At 32.6% G+C, this 18,077-nt stretch overlaps 2 protein-coding genes and 1 long non-coding RNA gene across 4 annotated transcripts; 1 reads left to right on the forward strand and 2 right to left on the reverse strand.

Annotated features, from left to right (window-relative positions):
* Positions 1-1,688: 1,688 nt before the first annotated feature.
* Positions 1,689-6,043, reverse strand: LOC107886451 (shaggy-related protein kinase alpha). Its single transcript, XM_016810413.2, has 13 exons — positions 5,754-6,043; positions 4,692-4,862; positions 4,446-4,538; positions 4,266-4,325; positions 3,882-4,154; positions 3,717-3,791; positions 3,525-3,581; positions 3,295-3,435; positions 3,151-3,201; positions 2,661-2,756; positions 2,485-2,568; positions 2,158-2,260; positions 1,689-2,068 (listed from the first exon to the last, which is right to left on the reverse strand). Exons 2-13 carry the CDS (start codon positions 4,797-4,799, stop codon positions 1,986-1,988), a joined length of 1,224 nt encoding a protein of 407 aa, XP_016665902.2. The 5' UTR covers positions 4,800-4,862; positions 5,754-6,043; the 3' UTR covers positions 1,689-1,985.
* Positions 6,044-8,075: 2,032 nt separating this feature from the next.
* Positions 8,076-10,320, forward strand: LOC107886458 (uncharacterized). Its single transcript, XR_001680768.2, has 3 exons — positions 8,076-8,435; positions 9,805-9,899; positions 10,035-10,320. It is a non-coding gene; the product is annotated as an uncharacterized lncRNA (long non-coding RNA).
* A 999-nt stretch (positions 10,321-11,319) lies between these two features.
* On the reverse strand, positions 11,320-15,712 carry LOC107886465 (FACT complex subunit SPT16). Of its 2 annotated transcripts, none has more exons than XM_016810442.2 (2): positions 15,315-15,712; positions 11,320-14,855 (listed from the first exon to the last, which is right to left on the reverse strand). In XM_016810442.2, the coding sequence occupies exon 2, from the start codon at positions 14,846-14,848 to the stop codon at positions 11,651-11,653; it is 3,198 nt and encodes a 1,065-aa protein (XP_016665931.1). In that variant the 5' UTR covers positions 14,849-14,855; positions 15,315-15,712; the 3' UTR covers positions 11,320-11,650. The 2 variants fall into 2 exon arrangements, with proteins under 2 accessions (XP_016665931.1, XP_016665922.1); XM_016810433.2 differs by having other exon boundaries at positions 11,320-14,860.
* Positions 15,713-18,077: the final 2,365 nt, after the last annotated feature.

Genomic DNA, 18,077 nt, shown 5'->3' on the forward strand with positions numbered 1-18,077 from the left:
GGGACCCAGGATGATCATGCCACTGCTATAGGTGGCACTACTCTGATCCATACCATTTTCGTCATTACTTTTTTTCCTATACCATTTTAGTATTTTTTTTAAATTATATTAGTAAAAAACCCGCCCAACAAGAACCAAACAGAAGGATTTAAGGGTAAAGAAAAAAGAAACTTTGGGTTTTTGATGCTTTTATGAAGTTACCCATAGTTGGAGTACTATATTTTGTTCAAAATAAACTCCCCTCTTTATCCCACCTAAACAAAAAATATACTTTAAACAAAAATAATAATAATAAAGCTTGTTTAATAAACGGGTTGAGACTCGAACAAAACTTTTTGACCCAACTTAAATTTGACAAAAAAATTATGTTGCTGTTCGTTGTTGTTTGCTGTTCTTATATTATTGTTTTGCTATTATATTACTATTATCTTATTATTATTGTTTGTATATGGTATAACTTTTATTTTATTATCAATTTTAGTACTATTTTAGAGGCATAAACAATTTTATATGTATTTTTAATTTGTTAAGAAATATTTGTTTTAATATTTTTAGTCTATTTTATATATTATATTTTAAATTTATTTTTATATAAAAATTAATCTAAAATAATTAATATGGGTGAGTCAGGTCGGGCTAATCTCAAGTTTAGCATTTTTATTCAGATTAGACTTAAACAAAAATTTAAACTCGTATTTTAGACTGAGTCTAAACCTAGAAATTGAACCTAATTTTTTGCACTAACCCGATATGATTCATAATCCACTCTAGTCCCACGAAAAAAAATCAACTCAAGTTTTGCCATTCTTATTTAGCCATCAAAATGTTTTATTTTTACCTTCCATGTTAAGTTTCTTGATTGGAATTCGGGTGCTAACTACCTTGTGCTTAAATAATTAATAATAAGGGAAGGTAAGGAGAAAAAAAAATATTAATGTATTAGGAAAAATTCAAAATAAAAAAATTATTAAAATAAACAAAATATAACATTTTAAAATATAAAATATTATCATATTTCCTTTTTTTCTCATTCTCCTCAAAATTAGTATTAAAAAAAAAACCAAGAAAAAGGATGAATTTTCAACTTCTTTTCACTTTCTTCTCTTGTATAAAAATAGGTTATCCAATTCCAAACAACTATCACTTTTCTTTTCTTTTTTTATTCCAATCTAAACATATTGTAAAATACAAACCTAAATTTTCTTGGAACCAAGTAAATTGAATTCAATGAATTATTGAATTTTGAAATCAAATTGGATTAAATTGAATTGAAGTAAATTTATCGTATCATGTAAAAATATGAATAACTAAGAAAAGGTTAAAATGTGATGGAGATAGTGTGACAGCTAAACTCAGATTGGTCCACTTCTATCCAGTCATCTTCTTTGTGTACTTTCATTGGTACCTTACTACAGTAAAATAAAGAACAAAAACATACCTGCAACCAAGTGAGGACCATTTTCATGAATTGTTATTCCACTGGTGCAATCAATGTGTTGGCATTGGCAAATTTGTTGTACCATTTTGATTGGAAGATCTCAAATGGGACCAAAGTTGAAGATTTGGTTATGATTTATAGGATAATATATAATTTAGATTAATCCAACCCAATTGTTTTAAAGTTAAAGACATATTACTCTTACCTTAACCCACCCAACAGTGATAATGGAAGCAAAAAAGGCAAGATCAAACTAAACACTGATGTTTCCTTCACTACTAGGGTCTCGACAATTACATTACATACAAGAACATATATGACAGTAGAACATAAGTTGGTCTCCATGATGATGTTACAAATCTTGAAAGAAATATATAGAAGACAGTGGGATGGACGATTTTTATGTCTAAAATCTGCTTTTACATAAACAACAACAACACATGCATGCAACAAGAACAAAAAACTGGGGCATAGATGAACAACAAACACCATAAAAGCTTCCATAATGATAATCCACTTTTGCTACTAGTTGAGTTACACATCAAAATCACAATCCAAGTGATGGACATTGCTTTCTTGCATGCTCCGGTATCAGTTTTGCCGTTATCTCCTCCGGAACGCCTTTCAGTTCTGTGGTGGACACAATAACAACACCGATAATAATAATCATTCATTGTTAACGATACACATAAGGTTATTGCAAAGAAATGTTTACTTACCGTGAGGTTTGAAGTTAAACAATGGCGGCAGGAAACGGCCATTTGGCAAGCGGGCATTTGGATCGCGCAACTCGTCAAAGAAAGGATGGATCAAGGCATCTAGCTGCAAAAAGCAACACTTGCAAAATGAGATACATGCATGAAGCAAATAAAAATATTAAGTAACGGCGATTCTTAAAATATTGTTTAAGAAACCCAAGACTTGATGTCAACATGGACATAAGCAATGCAAGTCATTTGCCGATATTGTCAACTCCCTTTTTCATCATGAAGCATATTGAAGGAAAAACGTTGAAGCATAATAAAATAAGGATTCTATATACTCACAGCAGAACATCGGAGATTCGGGGAGTATTGGAGTAATCTTGACACCAAATCAACAGCTTCAGGAGGCATACGCCTGTGGAATATCTAGTACAAAAAATAATAACAATAATCATAATAATTGCATAATAAGGTTATACAAAAGACCATTTGCAAACCCTTTCTTTGATCCTTAATACCTTGTGCCATGGGTGAGCCTTAATCTGAGGGAATTTGAACTCTGTATAATTAGGATTCATGCACTTAATTTCTTCTCGGGTTGGAGTGCCCAAGACCTACAAAATTATCACATAATTATCATAATAAAAGTGAAACGGTCAACTTGACATTGGAAATGGACTAAAGAAGCTATAACGATGCCAAACAGGACACATACAATGGAAAAGTATTACAACCAATATACCAAAGTATAGATGTACAAGGAACATAGGTATTTCATGCCATTATTGTTAACAAAAGCACTTGTAGGAACAATGATGAATATGTCGACTTCATATGGCAATGAATCAGTCATCTCTTGAAGAAAATAAGTCTCCTTTCATTGAGACATTCCACAGAGAAAAGACATTATTGTAACAATATGGATAAATGCATATGCGCCAAGTGCGTACGTGTGTTTATAAATACATGCAAGCATTGCACTAACCACACAGTCAGAAATTTAAATACCTTAATAATCTCAACAAGCTGGTCGACCCCACTCTCACCAGGAAACAAAGGCTGTGATAAATAGAAAAAAAAATAACACAGAGCACCAAGCTTAGTTTAAGGTAACGATAACAATCATAAACCTTATATGGACAAGCTTCCTACCTGTCCAAGTAACATTTCAGCAAGGACACAACCAGCAGACCAGATGTCAATAGCTGTAGTGTACTCTGTTGCTCCAAATATTAGCTCAGGTGCTCTATAATACCTTGAGCAGATGTAGGATATATTTGGTTCCCCTTTCACCTACCATGATAAGAAAATATAAAATAGTAAGACCTAAGCAGAACTCAAAGATTCATAAACAAGTAAAGACAATCGTGATTAAAACCTACCAAAACTTTTGCACTTCCAAAATCACATAGTTTAACTTGATGAGTATGCGGATTTACCTACAGGGAGGAAAGTGTAATACATCAAGATCAAGTTGAAAGCAAACAGACTTGAACTTTACAGGTAAGGGCTACCACTATAATCAACAAACAAGGAGGCATCATGTCACAGTAGAAAGAGATATTTGGACGTACCAAAAGGTTTTGCGGTTTGATGTCCCGATGACACACACCAATGCTGCGGTGGATGTAAGACAAAGCTCTAAATATCTATCAAAACATCAACCTTTGTTAGCATCTCAAATGATTCAATTTAAAAGAACACAAAAGAAACCGAAAATTTAAACACCAGCTTTGTACCTGGTATGTATAAAGCTTAACATATACCAACGGCATCCTTTGGTTCAACTTGTTATAGTGCTTGATTACACGATGAACAGTTTCAGGTACATACTCAAGTACCAAATTAAGGTAAAGTTCATCCTTCTCAGTTGTTGAAAAAAAGCAATGTTTCAAAGCCACAACATTTGGGTGGTCAAGAAGTCGCATTGTTTGCAGCTCACGGTTTTTGTACCTCTTATCTTGAAGAACCTTCTTTATAGCAACAGTTTCACCCGTCTCCAAGCACTTTGCCTTTAAAAAACCAAGAACAAAAATGAAAAACAACAAACATCCATTACTAACCAAAAAAACGAATATTAGCAAGTTATGACACCTTTAACAAAACAATCAAGAGGTCCTTACCTGGAAGACAACTCCAAATGATCCATGTCCAACCACACGTTCAGCCATGTAACTTATCGTCTGGCATTTATAGTGTTATATTAGAATATAACATGTAATGAAATAAAACCAGGAAGAACAATGACTAACTTGTAACGTTCACTCGTTGCAACTAAATATCAAGGAAGAAGATAACAATACCTGTTTTGGCTGCCCATTTCTACCACCAATGGTTGTCACAATTATATGCCCTGTCTCAGTCCCGTTACCGTCCACTACTGTTGCTTCCATTTCCTAAAAATTAGAACACAATTCATCAGCAGTAGCCGCATTCTTCTTTTTCGGTTTTCAAATGAAAGCTAGTAATATACTTGATTATTATTAAATTAACTTAATAGAAAATGCAAAAGCAGGGAATCACAATGATGAAGGAACAAAAATGCATACTTTGTCATCTCGGATTTTCATGTCATTCATCTCCTCAGGTAACTTCTCAACACTGGCAGTACTAGATTCTCTTAAACCAGAAGCAGGCACCATGCCCACGGAAGCCATCTTTAAGACGAAAGAGTGTCCTCCTAATCCTGTTAATTTTCCACCTCACAGCCAATCATTTATCTGCAATACAAAAAGGGAAAAATAAGTTAAATAAACTCAACTAAGATATAACTAATATGTTTTTTTAAAAAAAAAAAGAAGCTCTATCATTAACTACACCATAAAATTAATCAAATCCACAATACACCCAAAAAACAATCAAGTGAACTAAGCCCTTTTACCTATGTAGCCATTCAAGTTCCACAAAACAAAAACAAAAAAAGATTCAGCCCCAAAGCATAAACCTTTTAACTTTCTATCATATACATATGCAGGAAAATCTCTATATCTAGCTAAAAAAAAAAAGGCATATTAGGACATCATTCATACAAAAAGGAGCGAATAAGGCTTAACAAAATAAAATAGCAAATAAAAAAGAAGCATAAATGTTAGGGGAAATTTCATTAATCATAAGCCCATATTGTCAACTTTTTTAGGGAAGGAGTTTGCATCATATAAATAAAGCTAATGATTAAGTACTCATCAAGCAAATTAGCATCAACAACGAAGGAAAAAAATCTTTCCCATTTAAAAGCTTTCCAGTGATACATAAAAGGGAGAGAAAAAAAAAGCAAGAGGATTGCTAGAGATGATATCTATAGAAAGGAAACCAAATAGCAAAAAACCCATCTTCAAATTTCAATAATAATAATCAAAAAATATTTTTTTCCCAAAAAAAAAGATCTCAGAGGTAAACTTGAACCACAAAAAATCAGTTTTTTTTTTTTGAAAAACAACGTGCAGATCCAAATCTGACAACCACCAAGAAGATCGAACAAGAAACAAGCCGATCCAAAACAAAAGGAAAAAAAAAGGGGGAAAAACCCAGAAAGCCATTAATTCCATACATAAAAGGAAAAAAAAACCCAAAAACAAAAAACATAAAAAAAGGGAAAAAAGGGGAAGATATACATATGGATTGAAAGAGGGAATAGAGAAGGAGAAGCAGCAGCAGACGTGGTTGAGGCGACGCAGCGGTGAGGAAGAAGAAATGGGGGCTAAAAAAGAAATATATTATGTTATATATTTCTGTATTTGCAAAAATTGTTAATTTGTGATTGAATGGGTTAAAAAATTTTGGTGGTTGACATGGTATTTCAGGTTTCTATTTTGGTTTTTGTTTTTATAACTTTTTTTTTCTATTTATTTATGTATATGTATATGTATCTATCCTGTATTCAACTGCTTACTGTATTTTATTATTTACAATTTTTTGTCAAACTTTTAGGTATTTGATCTTTTATATTAAGTTATTATTCAAAAAAAAAATTATATTAAGTTGAATAGAGGGTTGTCTTTTTTTATGGGTAAATTACACTAATATTACTAAATTATTAGTAAATTTATACATTTTAATAACTCAATTTTAAAAAGTTATAAAGTGATAATTGAACTATTTAAAAGATTTTTTGTTGAAGTCATTAAGTTATTAAGTTTTTATTAAAAACAAAATGTTCAGATAACAATCTCAAGTAACAATTTGACGATCGGTACAGTAGATTAGTACCTAAATCAACATTAATGTTGAAGATTAGAAAAAAAAATAGTTTGACTTTTGATTATATAAAATTGTTTCTTTAAAAAACTAAATATAAAAAAAATAATAATAAAAGCTTTCAATTGGTGTAGTAGTGCGAAAACAAATAATGCTATACACAACGATTTTAACAACTCGACTTAGAATTTTTGAATATTTCAATAACTACTTTGTAACTTTTTAAAATTGATTAATCAAAATATAAACTTACTAACAATTTAATAGCATTGAGAATAAAATATTTAAATCAAGTTGTTTTTTTGAGTTTTTTAATTTATTTATATGATTCAAACTCGACACTTCTAGTAAAATTAAATTATTTATCATTAATATATCTATATTATTATTTAAAAATTTAATTAAGTTAATACTCAATATCAATAATTGTAAATTTATCTAAATTATAAAACAATAAATATTATTTTTAAAATATTTTTTATGTAAAATTTAGAAAAATCATACTAGATTTAACCAAAATATTATGATTTTAAGGTCAAAATATGTCATAATCCTTATACTCTTTTAATCCTTATAAATTGATTTTCATAAATTTAATCGTTCTATTTTTTAAATTTTAAAAATTATTTTTAATTATTAATACAATTAAATTTATTAGTATGACATTTTAAAACAAAACAAAATATTTAATTAATAATTATATAATTAAAAATAATATTTTAATGAAGCTGAATATAAAAAAAACAGTAATAATAATTGCATTAGAAGGATCGAATATAAAAATACAAATACATAGAACTGAATTTTAAAATTAAAAAAAATACAAAGATATATAATAAATTTAAATACTTGTGTTTGTTTTGGGATTTGGCTGTAAATTATTGGTTTGGGTTGTCAGTGTGGCAGAAGCTGACTGTAGAAACAGGAAAGAGGTTTTCATTTTGTTTTTTCTTTCTTTTTTTAATGATTTTTGTGATTATTATTGTTATTATTATAGTTATAGAAACAAAAAAGAAAGATTAAAAAAATGGTTGAATATTGATTTGTTAATCAACAGCTTGTTAAAAGGCCTAGCCAGAGAGGAACCTTTTGGGCCTCTTTTTTCTTTGCAAACCCACCTTTAATTGCAACATTTATGCAATTATCACATACATGATCAGTGATCACACTCCTATATACATATGATTGGTTTGGCTATGAATACCCTGAAGAACAAATATCACATGCAAGACAAACTGAAAATAGTTGCAATAGATTGCATTATTGTTAATTTCATCAAGTTATTAACTAGACAATAATAATAATTAGGCAACTGTCATTATGATGATCATGATGATGATTTGTCATGCATGAGCAACCTCATAACCCTTTTCGAGGGCAACAATCCATCATAGTAATGATGAAAGAAAGTTGCATGTTTCCACTAGGCATATATTTAATATAACATTTCCATAAGTGAACAAACTCAGCACACCCCAAAATTAATGCAAAGTAATAGAACAAAACTTAGTTACCATTGAGTCGAGCTTGATGTCCTTTAAGCAAGAATAATGAAATTCAACACGGCTCTAGGGTTAGTGAGAACGTTTTGACTTCCCGACACTAAAAAGTCAAAAGACCAAAAAAGAAGAAGTGAACTGAACTGAGTTCCAAGAAGATATTGAACGAAAGCTTGCCTTTATTCATACCTTCCACATGCTGGCTTTTATGATACGCATCTTTGGGTTCATCACTGATGAGAGACTTAGGCACCTGAAAGCTACAAATAAACTGATTGCTATACTACATTTAGGCCCCGTTCTTTCTTGCGTTTTAAATGGACTTTTGCGTTAAAAAGTCCTTTTCTCTTAAAAGGAGAGAAGAACGGCCTCCATCTTCTCAAAAAATTCTCCATCTCAAACGTTATTTTTTCCTGATGGAGAAGCTGAAAATTTCACCATCTAAAAAGCTTGAAGTGCTTTTGGCTGATAAATGACCAAAATAACCTGTCTTCTCCCCCTTGGAAAAACGTTCTTTCCTCTGCTGTGAAAGTTCTATACCTATTTTTTTCACATTTTCGCTGTGAAAGCTCCTTCCTGTTCTTTGTTCCTCTTCCGCAGGTGAGTTCGTTTTCTTCTTCTTCTCTTTAATTATTAGTTATGCTTTGTTTTTATTTACTTTTTAATTCTAGCTTTTGTGCCTCTTTTGCTTTACTGTTTTGTGCCTCTACTGCTGTTTTGCTCTGCCTCTTTTGTTTTGTGCCTCTTTTTCTCGCTTCGTAACTCTTCCAAACTATTTTAGTTGATAAGAATAGAAGAATCATGGTTTTACCCTTGTGCTGTGAATCAGTCGAGAGAAGAAAGTAGAAATATGACAATGGAATTTCCATGAATTTATAGTAAACTCAAGACAACATAATTCCTAACTAATTGTCTGACTCTAAACTCAAAGATAGACTCAATAGACCACTCTTTTTCTGTTCTTGGAAGCAAATCCCAGACCTTTTGTAATGGGTATTTGACTTCAATTTGTCCCAGACCTTTTCTGTTCTGAGTTTACTTTCTATAATTTTCCATGTGATGTTGAAAATGGAAATAATCAGGCAGGTTAGAATTTAAGTGATAGGGATTCTGGGAAAGCAATATCCTCTTTGTATATCTTATGTCCAAGAATATTTTGTAAAGCGAGATGTAATTTGGCTTATGATATTGTTTTCCCCTTCTTTTACATACGTGTCTGTATCATGGCATATACAGTTGTTTCTGCTTTCATTTTTGGTTTGATATTACATGTTACTTCACTGTCATCATATATAGCTCAAATCTGTTTGCTAGACTTTAGATTTTGGCCCTATAGGATGTTCCATAATTTCTAATTTCTAACAAATGGTTGTCCTTGTTATTTAGATATTTTATTAAAAACAATCATCACATGCCGAACCATTTTGCTGGGTTTTCAGGTAATTTCTAGTAAAGGTGAAAACGGTGTCCTCCAGAATATGAACCAAACAACAGCCACAATGAAGCTTCCAGATGAAGCACCAAACTTTAATTTTCTTTGTTAGATATTTTATAGCTTTAGCAAGCTTAAATTATACAGGAAATTCTTTGATGGATTCGATGTGATCTGTTTTTTGTTTCATCTTGTTTTTTTTTTTTAATTTATATGAAAAGCATTCAAGTATATCAGCTTTAGTTTTTGCTTTAGTTTTTGAGGTATAGAGGTAAACATTGAAACATCAAGAGTTAGTGTAAGTTTTATCCTCCCAAAGTTAAGAGAGGGGACTGCTGATGGAGTTTCCTGCTTTAAAAACATGTGTTGCATGCTTTAACTGGCCCCTCCAAATGCAAAATTATCAATTTTTTTTAGTGTTATAGGCTGAAGGATAAGAGACCAAGAATGTATTTGATAATATTGAATTGCAAGTTGATGCGAATCATAATTAAATTTATGTATCATTGCTATAAATGTAAATTGTTTGACATGCAGAGATGCTCTTGATGCTTTGGGATTGGTTCGGTACTGCTGTAGGAGAATGCTTATGACTCATGTTGACCTCATTGAGAAGCTTCTGAACTACAACAGTAAGCTGTCTTTCTTTCTTGCCTTCATTCTGTTTGGACTTCCTCTGTATCTCATGCTTCTGTTCATCTTAGTGCTGGCTTTGTTTAGAATTGCCTTCTCTACTTACTGCCTTATTTTTATTTTTTTTGTGGTAGCATTGGAGAAGTCGGAGACCAGTTTTGGAAACATGTAGAATCTAAGGGTTTGTTGCAGTTTGTTTGAGTGCCTGTCAATGATTCTCAGTTTTGTTTCAGTGGGGCCGTGTTTGAATCCAGAAGAAGGGAAGGAACGGACTTAAATAGTACTAGTCTAGTTTGTTTTCTTTAGCTCTATGATGGATCGCTGTATGTACGAAATTAGTGGGATTTGAAATGCTGAAAGTGATTGGAATGCTTTGCTGTTTGCTGGGATAATTGTATGATCAAAGACTAACTTTTGTTAGTTGCATTGCTACAGATGTGTTAGTAAGTGTAGGATGCATGGGAACCTTAACCGAGCATTTTAAAATCAATAATGACATGACCTTCTGGTAGCTTACAAGCTAAGTGAGGGAAGTGGGAATGAAGCAAAAGACACCATTTAATTATATCCTTTCCTTCTGCTTGTCTCGACTTTCATTTTCATATGCTTATCAAATATAAGTATTATATTAATCAAATTATTTTCATATGCTTATCAAATATAAGTATGTTATTGACAAATCATTTATTGAATATAACCAAATCATTTTCATATGCTTATCAAATATAGCATCTAGTTTAATCAATTCACTTTAAATTGTAAATGCTATTGACAAATTTTTAGTATTTATATTTGGTATATAAATATTATCCCTTTTTAAAACTTTAATCTAAATATATGTAATATTTTAATTCGTTAGGTTTATGTTTTCTATGTTATGTTAGTATATAATATGAGTTATATATTCAAATACATTTTAAAATAAAATAATACAAATGTGTTAAAAGCATTAATTAAAAATAAAAAATAATTTTTATAATAATACAATCGTGTCAATATTTAATTATAAATATTTAATTTTTATATTTAAATATTTAAATATAGTTTATATGTTATAATTAAATTTTATAAATAATTAATATTAATTACTTAGAAATATTTAAAATTAATATTATATATTAAAATATTAACAATAAGTTATAATGAATTATTTTTTTATATTTTTACTAAAATATCATAATATTAACTAATTTGAACATTATTTAAATAAATATTTATTATTTTATAATCTCATGTCTAAAATGGACATTTTATTCTTCAAAAGTATTTTTTGACAGCAATGCCAAACACTCAAATTTCTCAAAAGCACTTCTCAAAAGTACTTCTCAAAAGCAATGAAAAACTGGCCCTTAGTAACATAAGATGGTTCATTTTCAACATCCAAATAAACTGTTAAAGCAGTAGTAACCACGCCTATCGTAAAACCAAAAAGAATGCATTCCAAATGGTCAAAATGCAGTTCCATAAATAGTGGAACACAAAACACGAAACTATAAAAACGTTTTCACTCCCCCATTTAATGATGCCCACCAATCTACAGCCAACATTTTTCCTTCCAGACAATCCGAACTGATTGCTTAACTGCTTAATACATAGGAACAAGATCCTAGTAGTACAAAAACTACAAATACAACGACAGTTCAAAGCTATCTGTTAGAAAACTACATTCTTCTAAAATACCAGCTGCTGCTACTAAATCATGTCTAATCATTAAAAAAAAACTGAAAATTTGATAGAAATAATATAGCAACTACCGTAGCTTGGAACGTTTGGGAATAGAACTACTCGGAGGAGCTCGAGATTTCCCAAAAGCCTTCATTTTTCTTCTCCTCCTATCCTCTTCACTGTCCGATTCGTTCCCTTTCTCCCTGTCTGCATTGCTTGCTTCCCTCTCCAGCTCCTCCCATGTCTTTCCTTTCTCTTCCTCGGAGTCATCATCAGATTCTTCCTCCTCTTCATCCTCAGACTCAACCAGAGACTCACTATCGGAGTCATCATCCTCCGACTCAGATTCAGGCTCCACATCAGATGGCTCGTAACCCTGATCTGATTCCTCTGACTGCTCAGAATCTGAATCACTAGCTTCCAAGTTCAAAAATTCCCAGCCCCCATTCTCTATGAAGCTCTGTGGATCGTCAGTGATTGTCTTCAGAATCTGCCGCCAGTTCAGATTCAGCCTGCTCTCGTAATACTTGATGTCTGTTGTATCAAGCCATTCCTTGATGCCATCAAGTGAGGTTGAAGGGATGGAATCAATCCTTAGTACATCTTTCTTGAAGTCCTTGAACACTATGGTCATGTCAAAATTTTTCTGCCCAAGGCCAACCCTCTCCAGGTTCACGATCTCAATCTCGCTTAAGGTGACCACAAGGAAAGGAGTCTCTACCAACTCAACTAAACAGCTTGACGTTGGCACAATAAAAGCGGAGGCTTTGTAGGGGACCCCATGGAAGCCAAGTTCTCTAAGCGGTTGATCAAACTCAAGATCAAGACCATTGAACTGAGGCTGCCCCCATAGATCATTTACCCGGTTCACAAAACTCTGAAAATCCATGTTGATCTTATTCTTCCTATCCCTCTCCCTTTGCTCTTCTTCAATCTCATCAGGGTCATAAGCAGACCTCTTTCCCCCTCCCAATGTCTGGACTACATCCATAACCTCAACATAAAATTGGACGTCCTTGGTTTTTTTGTTCCCCACCATTATATGGTTGTGCAGATGAAAGTGAACAAGAGTGATCATCTCTTTCTCTGCAGGCTGGAAGAATGCATGCTTTATGTTTCCGTACATGATGTCGACGCGCTCATCTGCTCTAGTGGTAGAATACCGAAAACCATTAACATGAGCTTCCAGTGTTCCTGGAATCTTTCTCCCACGACCACCAAAAACAGGGCGTATCCAAAGGTCAGACAACCGTATAGGCTTGAACCTGTTCCCCGCAAGTTGAAGTTTTTCCTGAGTAACCAAGGTTGCCCTCTCAGCTTTCTCAGATTCCCTGGCCATGACTTGCCGACGAAGAGTTTTAATCTGCTGTACCACTTCACTTATGTGCCTTGGATCCTTGGAGCGGAATGAGACTTCTTTCAGATATATTGCTCCTTGATTCTTTGAAGAGTTCAAATCATGAGGACTGAAAGGAGTCCCTGGAACATTAAATATAATCCGGATAAAGCAATTTCTGTTGGTATCCTGCTGGCTGGAAACCGTCCTTATAGTAGCCACATGGAAAGGCACCATACTGCCATAAATTGGCAAGAGCACAGCCTCATTCTTTTGGTCAATTCGAATCATAAAATCTCTAGGAGGAGGCAGGTCGTTCACATTCTTATAGGCAATCAAATCAGTTGAAGACTTGGCAACTGAACGGTTGTCTCCATTCCCAGGACCACCAGCAAGCCGCCTAGCTGTTTCTTCATTCTTTTGACGAGCAAGTTCTGCTTGGTGCTGCCTCCTTAACTCCTCCTTTGAGATCTCATGATTATCTGACCTAAGCACTGTCTTAGACATGAAGGGCTCGAAGCCATTAGCTTCAGCCTTCACAGACTTTTCTTCTTCCTCCTCATCCTCATTGAATGAGTAAGCTACATCCTTAACAGCCTTGGAACATTTGCCAGTCACCACTTCTGTATTTTGTTCACCAACAATAACTGTATCAGCAAGTAAGAGAGAAAAAACACTGCTCTTTGGTTTCTTACTCTCACACTGCAAGTTCTGAAAACCAACTGACACATTGAAAACCATCCCTGCTTTCACCAGACGGTCATTCTTCCCATTGAGATTAAGGCCTGACTCACGAAACTCAAGACCGATTCCTGTACCAGCAGATTTTGTTAGATTGGGAATCCAGTCAGGAGCCTCCTTCTCAACAATTGAAAGTGCAGCTTGATACGCAGCACTACATTTTCTCCCCGGCTTCAACATACCAATTGCAGCTTCATGGGCCTTAAGAAGGACCTCATATGCCTTGCTCTGAAGTGGAGTGGCATCAATCAAGAAAGTCCTGGCAATATTTGAGCAATAACTGTTATAGCGAGCTCCAACCGCACATAAGATAACACTGGCAGAATCATAGTACAGGTTCTCTTCATTGCTTGCAGCACTAGGTCTGAGATCAAACTCACCCCCACTTTGAAATATGGGAGGGTAACAAATATCAACATTTTCTGGCTTAAGCTTTACTTTGGCAAGCTGTGGATTCACTATGGCTTTCTCCGTTTCATCCATCAAGGTGGCATGAGTAATTTTCTTCTCCTCATCAATTACACTCTCAAGCCTTGGAACCACAATATTGTTCATCACATTGTAACTTAAATAAGCAGCTTTCTTGACATTCATAACCTCCTCTTTGTCCTTCACAGCAAACAGGTCAGATAACCCATTGGTTACATCAGTAAGCTGAAAGCCAGCACTTTTTAGTTGTTCAGCCCATGTCTCTAAAAGCTTTCCTTCAGGAGCCTCTCGAGCTATGTAACCAAAATTAGGAGCATCATTTTCATTTCCCTTGTATTGTACCCTGATGGACCGAAATATAGAGTCCATCGACGCAATCCCATCATCACTCTTTGCCTTCACATGCATCACAACATCAGCGCCCACAGCCTCCTTGGCGGATTTCTTCACAACTTCAAGAAGAGAAACTTTCTTCTGGCTACACAAGAAATGAATCTGCTTCTTTGTGAAGACAATTATAGTCTCAGGAAACTCATAACCCAGCAACCAAACGTTCAAAGCCGATGATTTCAGATATCGCAGATCTTCTGAAGTTGGTGGTGTAGCTACTGCAAAGACATCAGAAGAGCCCCAGAGCTCGGGTTTGTGTTCATTCCAGTGAGAATACAAAGCCTTCAGACGTTTGCTGAAATTGTCCAGATTAATAGAGTAAACACTTCCTGTTCCAGGAGCTGTCCCATTCGGAGCCTGGCCATTTGCACCTCGATGATCAGCCATTTAGGAGCTATTCTGCATAGAAGTAGGATCAATTAATGACCAATATATAAAGATTGCCAATGAATAAAATTTGAAAAGATGGGAATTTTCTAATTAATACTTCAACAGTAATTTCAGAAAACCTTGAACTGAAGATTAGGTTAGCTTTTTAGGAACCTTAAAATACTCGAGAAACAACAAAAGTCAAAGAAACAAATACAACACAACATGTCACTGTCCTCATATAAGCGCCTAGCAAACTCAAATTGAAACCCAGGAACTTTAAGTTAATAAGTTCAAATTTCACATATTAATACTAGAAAACATATAATAACCTAGTATTACATCTCGAAAACACCAGTGGAACCTGTCCAACACTTCAATTTTTCATCAATAAAACTCAAATTCGAAGGCAAATTAGGGTTTCGAATGATACCAAATACTTTAAAGATGCTAAAAACATAAGGAAAACAAAAAGAAAACTCACATTCCCAACTCTTCCGAGAATCTCCTCTAAATTTCAGCCTAAAATCCCCTGGATTTGAAGTCGAATCAGGCTTATTGAGTCTGCGACGGCCGCACACTTACTTTGAGGACGCGAAACTAGGGTTAGGGTTTCGAATAGAGAAGCAATAATAAACAGAGCCCAAAATTAAAGGCTCAGATAAGAAATTATTTAGCGAAAGAGAAGAGAAACTAATCTGGGCATTGAAGAAATGAGAGGAAATTTGGGGATTTTTTCTTCGATTTTTTTTTAAAATCGAAGATTTAAGAAAAAATTTGAAAATTTTCTTAAGAACGGGAAATGCAAAAGGAAAAATATAAATGGCGGGGAAAGAAAATGAAGAGAGAGCAGCGGTGTTTATACATTTTAGATTTTAGAATAAAGACACGTCTAGAGTAGGCTTTATATATGTCGACCGACTAAAATATATGGCCTGAGGTTTGGGATATTTACGACAGATGCCATCATTATAATGTGGCGAAGTTACTGAATTGCCCTTGATGACGTGGAGATTCATTTTGTTGTTTGACGAAAATGGAGAATTGACCGCCCCAGTTATTTTGATTCAAATCCAAATTCTTTTTTTTAATTTACTCGAATTTAATTTAATTTTATCGTAAATAGTTAAAATAATTTAAATATAAAATAATTAAAATCTTAAAATGATTTAATTATGAATTGATATGAACATATAACAAAAAAATCCTTTAATTATAAATTGATTTGAACATGTAACCAAAATAATCCAAATTTTAAATTATTTTAAATATTTAATTATATAATAATTTGATATTAAAAAATTAAAATTTAAAACTAAAATTATCTAAAAATTTTAAATTTAAAATATTCGAATTCTTAACCTCATCTGATCTATTCACATAGGGGTAATATTAGAAATAACATTTTTAATGGGTTTTGGGATTGCTGGGGTTAAACTAGAATTTAACATTTTAAGAAGTAAGGTTAAAGACGCGGGAGTTAGTAACGTGAGGGAAAACCATCCAAGCCAAACGGCGTTGTTTGCGATTGGATTTATTAACGTCGTCGTTTTTGTCTCAGCTGCTTTACTTGTGAGAGGAAGTGGGCGGGAAACAGATTCTCATCCCTTAAACGTGGCGGGAAGGTGACTTAGTATTAATCTTTATATATGTATTAATGTGTTAATTCTTTTTAAAAATGGTACTAATTTTGTCAATTGAATCTTAATTTAATTAGTATTGATATTATCATCAATGTAAGAGAATACAAGTTTAAGTACATTAAAACGTATTATTCTCTTAATTAAGGGTTAAAAAAGGGTTAAAATAATTTTAAGCATATACAATAAAAAATAAAAATATAAACTATACGAAAGAAAGTAACATAATACCATTTTTTTGAAGATAAATAACTCAGATATTGATGAAAGCTAAAAATTTAAATGCAAATCTTTTATTATTTATTGGTGATTTCATCGATTCCATGATAACTTTTTTTTGACAAAAATGATAACATATTTAATTAATCGTTTAGGGTTATTCTATAAATAGGTTTCAAAAAATTTAAATTGAAATTTTACCATTTTAAGGGGACCATAAGTTCTGCCATTCAGTCCAATGATAATATTTAGCTACCATGATTAAGGATACAATTAGTGGTGGAGTCAAAAATTTTTTTGGGAGTTAGAATTAAATTGTATAGTTTTGTGATAGTAATAATGGAATTTTATTATTTTAATAATTAATATATTTATAATTTTTAAAGGTTTAAATCAATTTTTTATCATTTTAGGAGAGGGAAAAGTATAATTTTATTATTAATAATTTAAAATTTTATAAATTATAAAATGCCTAAATTAAAATTTTACCATTTTAAGAGAATCATGAACCTTGATCTCTACTAAATTCTGCGACTGAGTCAATGATAATATTTAGCTTCCATGATTAAGGATATAAATGACTACTTTAAAATAATAATAATAATAATGTCTACTTTAAAGTTTAAAGAACCCATAGTTTTTCAACTAGTGATTGCCATGTTCATTAATCATAAACCTTTAACTAATGACCAAATAAAGCTCTAGCACTAGACCTAATAAAACTATTTGACATTGAAGAACTACCATTAAATTTTCATCAACGAACTAAATTTTAGTGTTCAGTCCATGAAATATGCAAAGGAATAATGTTATGCCACTAAAATTTTGAGGTGTTTAAAGGATAAAAGGTGGTAAGTGTCCACTAGTATAGAAGAGTTGTTTGCAAATGGATTTATTATGCCTAAACTTGATCATGAGTTGAGTCATTTGTCCAAGCTCAAAGGTCTATCCGAAAGTAAGAGGGGTGGGCAAAAGTCTGGGCTTAATAAATGAGTTTGGATAAAAAAATAAGGCTCATTTTCTAACGAGCTGAGCCTCGGGTAGGATTTTTGTTTGGGCCCGAATCAGCCTATACTTTCCTTTCTTATTGTTGTTTTGTTGTCATTTCACTATTATATTGCTACTATTTTGCTGGTATTGTTTGAATATTGTATATCTCTTGTTTTATTGTTAATTTTACTACTATTTTAGAGGCATTTTGGAACAATGGAAATCTGCAAGTGTACACAATCGTAACAAGTAATAAAGTGACAAGTAAATGTTGAGTTATTGTACCCACATGGACTGTGCAAAGAAAATATTTATGAAATAAACATCAAACACTTTGGTGATTAAAAATATTTTTATTTCAAGAAAGTAATTAAAAACTAAAATTTAACTAAGTAAAA

This window comes from Gossypium hirsutum, chromosome A11 (genome assembly GCF_007990345.1).
Source record: "Gossypium hirsutum isolate 1008001.06 chromosome A11, Gossypium_hirsutum_v2.1, whole genome shotgun sequence".
Taxonomy (NCBI): Eukaryota; Viridiplantae; Streptophyta; class Magnoliopsida; order Malvales; family Malvaceae; genus Gossypium; species Gossypium hirsutum.